Source organism: Dufourea novaeangliae, unplaced genomic scaffold (assembly GCF_001272555.1).
Source record: "Dufourea novaeangliae isolate 0120121106 unplaced genomic scaffold, ASM127255v1 scaffold7, whole genome shotgun sequence".
In the NCBI taxonomy this organism is placed as follows: Eukaryota; Metazoa; Arthropoda; class Insecta; order Hymenoptera; family Halictidae; genus Dufourea; species Dufourea novaeangliae.
The window spans coordinates 5,238,081-5,244,080 of record NW_015373896.1 but is presented as its reverse complement, the minus strand read 5'-3'; the positions used below and the strand labels follow the sequence as shown (position 1 = coordinate 5,244,080).

At 43.3% G+C, this 6,000-nt stretch overlaps 1 protein-coding gene across 1 annotated transcript; it reads left to right on the top strand.

Annotated features, from left to right (window-relative positions):
• The first annotated feature begins 407 nt into the window (after positions 1-407).
• Positions 408-4,726, top strand: LOC107191991 (RING finger and CHY zinc finger domain-containing protein 1). Its single transcript, XM_015581159.1, has 5 exons — positions 408-886; positions 3,295-3,612; positions 3,987-4,265; positions 4,373-4,463; positions 4,638-4,726. Exons 1-5 carry the CDS (start codon positions 758-760, stop codon positions 4,724-4,726), a joined length of 906 nt encoding a protein of 301 aa, XP_015436645.1. The 5' UTR covers positions 408-757.
• The last annotated feature ends 1,274 nt before the right edge of the window (positions 4,727-6,000 follow it).

Genomic DNA, 6,000 nt, shown 5'->3' with positions numbered 1-6,000 from the left:
AACTGTTTCGTTGCACGCGCAGCTAGTGACATTCGAATATTGCAGGCTGAAACGCGCGCGCACGGCGACGGAACACGGTACTTCGTAATATCGTCGCAATTTCCGTCCGTGGTTTCGCATCGTTTTTTTTCCCTAACGTCGTCTGCCCGTCGTTGTAATCGTTACACCGTGGTGATAGTACAGCGAAGCAAAGTGGTATCAGAGAAGTGTCGAGTGTCGGTCGCTTTTCCCTGAAATTACCGAACGAAGCGGCTGGTGTATCGTCGCGGAACGTTTCGTAACGTTGTGAAGAAGAACCGTGATCGTAATTGGCGTCCGTGTGCTCGACGACGTGAAGTTCTCCGATCCCCGGAACGGATCTCGGGCGAGAGCCTCCCCGTGGAAAATCGTTACGACGATGGCACGGCGGAATTTCTGGCTCGTGAACGGCTACACGAGACTCGAGACGTTTCCCGTCGGTTCGGGTTGACGGGATCTGTAACTGTGCGCGCATACGAGTTCCCGGGCTCCGGACAGCCGCCGCGTGCTTTAAACGTGCTCTCCTCGTCGTTGTCGTCGTTTCTATTTTTTTTCTTTCTCTCTGCCGTCGCGTTCGAATCGTCGCCAGCGTGTTAATTAAACAAACAAACTGTATACCGGCGGTGTTAATCGGACACGCTGCTGCCGCGAGAAAATCTGGAAAGGACGGGTGAGTCGATGGGGAAAAAGCAGGCGGCGGAGGAGAAAGAGGCAAGAATTTCGGGAACAACGCGACACGATGGAGAACAACGACGAAGGGCGAACAATTGGCGAACGCGCGTCAACGTCCAAGGAGGAACCGTCACCTATCGGTTCCGCCGACGACGATTACGGCTGCAAGCACTACAAGCGAAAGTCCAAGTTCGTTGTAAGTACCATCTTCTCTTCTCCCTTCGCCCGGGCTAATTCTCCTTTCTAACGTTTAACGGCTCCCGGCCGATCTGTATTAGACATCTCGATCACGCGGTCCCCCGCTGATTGTCGACGGTTTCACCCGCAACACACTCTCAGCCGAGACTAAACTCTCTCGTTCGTTCAGCGAGGGTATTCATAATTGCGATTTCATTCGCGAGACCATCTTTCGAACGTGTCAGGGAGGACGGTAACTTTGATCTCGTTAACCCTTCGCTTCTCGTGACATCATCGACCAGTTTGCAGCCGCGTTCGTCGAAATTTCGAATAACTTTTTTTTTCTCTCTCTTCCTTGAAGTCCGCCAGATACGACATAACGGGACTCGATCGATGTTCTTTATGTAAAACGTTTAATTCGACTGAAATTATTTCCTTAAGTGACGCATGACCACCAATTGAGGGCTAATTATATTATTAATTCGCGTAACGTCGCTTCGGAATTCACCAGGGCTAGAATTTTCCAGCGTTCTTTCTGGAACGAGTTTGTCGATCGAACGTATTGTGAATGTGATAATACAGTTGATACAGTAATTATATATTTCATAAAATGATAGTATATTTAACAATTATCGATATAAGCAGGTGTACGTAGTGTTTTCATAAATGCCAACCCCCTGTTCGTATTTATAATTGTTCTAAAGAATTCTTTAAAATTATCCCACGATCAATTTGGCCTGTTAACATATCGGGAATCGAATAGATTCGATTATCTCGCATCGGGCCGCGTGAAGGTATTCGAAATTCGATACCTTCGCGGCTACCCTTGAACTTGGCGGGCAATCGATACAATATACGGCGTGGCGGTCTTGCAATTAACGACTGATTCCGAAATCCTGTGAAGCTTTTTCTGTCCCTATCCAAACGGGTAAACAGCAGAAAACCACCGCGTCGCGTGCACGAGTGCGCGTTAGCGCGCGCGCCTTCCCCGACCGTGCACGTGTACGATGCGTTATATATGTGTGCACAGCAAACAAATCGATGATGTTTCGTGGTGTGTTGCGTTGTGTAACGAGAGTCCCTCTTTCGAAGTGTTCCTTACCAATTGCCGCGATAAGTCAAATGTCGCGCGCTACTGGCGGCGATCGGTCTTTCTTCTACGTCGACTAAGGGCCAATTATCTGCGTCAGAATACGGATGAATTGTTGAAGCAATAGGAGTACCCGGCGGAGGCGTAATGTTTGTCATGGGGAAACTTCACGTTGTCGGTTGGTGATGGGTAAATTCGTTATCTAGGCAAAGAGTACCAAGAGTAACGAACAAAAGATAAGAAAACTACTCGCAAGGTTTCCATTTCAATTGTATGAACAGATGAAAATTCGAATGTTTCCGAAACCGTTTTCTAACGGTCGCTAATTGTCAAACCCAATTTAGGGAATATGGCTAGAGACAGCGAAAGAGACACTTGAGAGTATCATGAACTAGAGATTTTTTTGAGAGTGCGCTGTGGGCCGAAACAATCGTAAAACTGTATCTGTCCGTTGTAAAATGGTTAATGTCAACGTTTAATTGCTGTCCGAAAACTGAACACGCGTTGTTCATCTGATTTCGATTTCAGTTTTCTTACGCCGGTTTATATTGTTTACCCGGGAGTAGATAGATAAGACACCGAAATCGTTGCGCTGCAAATATTATCCAAGGGGATACAACGCGCTGTGAATAATCTAGATAGGCTTACGTGCTGAAGAAGCGCTGATTATGTATGTAGATACTGTACGGGGAAAGTGTACGTTACGGTAACTCCAGCGAACCTTTTCGTATGATTCCGTTTGGGATTACAATTCACCGAGAAACGTTCTTATTTGTAAAACGTAACTCGAGGCGATAGTATAAAATATAAACAAAAATCAAGCTAAAGTAAAAATGTATATTACGTAGAATCAGGCACAGAACTATTTCAGATGAGAAAGGGTACCTAGTACGTTTATAATATCACAATTTAATTGTAATTGAATATTGAACTGAACCAGACGTGGAACACGGATCCAGTTACGAACTATAGTTTGTTTTCATGTTCAGTGAATGTAGACAGTATTATGTTTATGCTCTCGCCGAACGGATTTGCCGGACGTTTATACGCGCCCGGCTGCGATGGAAGGGTTATGGATCAAGGACGGATATATATGGGGCCTAATAGGCTTATTATGGGAGCCGTTCGATTTCTAAACAACAATCGTTAAGGGTATATTTTTGTCATATTCGGATGGAATTTTGAAATATTTTCTCGAGAAACACCCCTACAAGATGTAAAGGGGTTAGGACGTGGTTCTGCACCTGAAGTCAATTCTTTGATATAGAATCTGATCATGTGTTTACCCGAAAGTTCATTGGTTTCGCAACGATTCGTGACAATTTGTTCGTTTTCAGACACCCTGCTGCAACAAGGTATACACGTGCCGATTCTGCCACGACGAACGGGAGACCCACACGGTGAATAGGAAGGAAGTCACGGAACTGATATGCGTCTTGTGTGACACCCGTCAACCGGTACAAGCAACTTGCCAGAACTGTCATTGCCGATTCGGCAAGTACACGTGTCTCGAATGCAACCTCTTCGATGACGAGGACAGGAATCAGTATCACTGCGATAGCTGTGGAATATGCAGGATCGGTGGTCGCGACCGTTTCTTCCACTGTGCCAAGTGCAACATGTGTTTGCCGGTTCAGTTGCAGAACGGACACACGGTAAATAATCTGTGCAGTTGTGGAAGTGTCTGTTTATTTGTCGCGTGGATAATAGATTCTGTAGGTCTGATTAAAGAACTGCAATTGACACTGTTCACACACAAGTGTAAAACATCTGACAGTGATTCTTAATGGTGGGGGTAATTACAGTTTTCCTCGATTGAAGTGTAACTGAGATTGCCAAGTGTGGGTTTTTAGTGCGTTTCAATGTGCAGCATTTATCATTATTTCCTGGTAGTAAGTCCTGGGAATAGTCAGACCAAAGGAATCTTAACTTATCCCAGTATATACTCCATATATCGAATGAACAGATGCTTCTACAAATATATATATAGTCGAAGATACTAACTTCAGGACCTCTCTGATATTTTCAGTGCGTGGAAAACGTTTCACACGCCAATTGCCCTGTCTGTCTGGAGGACATTCACACGAGTCGTATACCCTGTCACATTCCAGACTGTGGTCACTTACTACATCGTCCCTGTTTTGAAGAATTGTTACATTCAGGGCATTATGCGTGCCCCATTTGCCAGGTGTCTCTTCTAGATATGACTGATTTATGGAGATTTTTAGATATGGAAGTGTCATTGACACCAATGCCAGAAGAGTATAGAGATTTCAAGGTTGATATTCTCTGCAAAGACTGCCATGAGGTATGCTGTATTCATTTTTAGACATGTATACTGTGAAAAAGAATCGACCGGTCGGGTACCGGGCCGGAAATCGAACTCTATTTAATAGTCTCTTTTTAACATTTCAGGAATCAACAGTGAAGTTTCACGTTGTAGGTTTGAAATGTTTAAATTGTGGAAGTTACAACACCTGCAGGGTTAAAGCATCTCCTTCTCCAGGTAAATTTCGATGTACTCATCCCTTCTACTTCTTTGGTTTTAAAGTTTATAAGGGAAGGTCCCTGAATGTAACACGAACGTTTCACCGCAAATCTAATGAAAAATCAGTGTTATACTTGGGAACTTTATCCTGTACATGCATAGTTCCAAGTGTGACACCTTTCGAACTTTCAGCAGATCCTGAAACGTTGGATGACACAGCTGGAGGCAGCACGAACACAGGCGACGAAGAGAAATCACAACGGCAAAACTCCGAGTATTGAAGAGCCAATGAGGAGTAATCGTTTCGAGAAAGTGTCGCTCCTAAGTGTTTTTAAAAAGACAGTAGGAGAAGGCCTTTACCTCTTTACTTGTTTTTAGCAAATTGATACATTTTTGTTGATTGTTTTCACACTGTTTTATAGAATTTATTTTGTCAGATGGCTGAAACGTAGCGGTTAATTCAAAGCATCAGTTGCTCGTTGAAAGCCGTGTTGAAGTGGATTAAATGTCCGTGATACGACGTCATGATGCGTAACACGAATATATTAATCCTGGAAATGAATATGAAAGTCGTTCGATTGCGTTTGATGATTATATGTTTCCGTTACTCGTGACACGATGTGGGGGTGTCACCCATTTTTCCAAAATTCTTCTCGCGCTGTTTTTGATTTGATTTCTTATGCTGAACAGAGATTCTTACAGTTTGCTGTGCGTGACTTTCGTTCAATGCAATCTTTTCGTAAATGCTATTCAACAACCAACATTGTACCGTAGTACTAGTCAAAACAACAAAAAAAAAAAACACGAATCCCCTTTTAGCTATTGTTGTAATCAGCTAAGAGTTCCTCTATGATTATCTACTACGTATATAGTTCCCCGATTTTACATTACGCAGCTACACGTAGAAATAGAACGACAATGAGATTATTAATTAATAAGAACGCATTCTATTCGCTAATGAAATCGTATCTCGCGCGCGCGCAATTTTCGAAAAGATCGCCGTCTAGTCAAGGATCTGCTTCGGGTATTCTTGATGTGTTAGCATCCATTCGTCTCAAGAACAAAATGCGTGGGGGAATCTCAGATAGTTGGGTGACGTTAACAAACCTGATACCTGACGTATGACGATTCTTTGAGAATTTATCAATGATACGCACCCGTATGCCTTCAAAATGACGTGTGTGTAATCAGGGTTCGGATAAACGCATTGCGCGACAACGATTTAAAGATGGAAACACATGGTCCGTTGTATCTTGTGAACTCATGCGGACATGATAAAATATACAAACTCGTCGAGTCATTTATAGGGTTACACATGTGTGTCGCGTGGTGTTATGTGAATTTCCAAGCTCTACTTGGTGACATGTAATTTAAATAATGGAAATTTCGCACTCATATATTTTAAAGCGATACGCATTTACATGGGCTCACTTAACCTGACAATGTGTTTCCATTTTAACGTGTTCTTATTTTCATTCACTATGGGCTCTCATTTCCTCTCAATCTCGCTTTCAGTACGACTCTTTCATTTTCATAATTAAGTAGGAAAACTCTA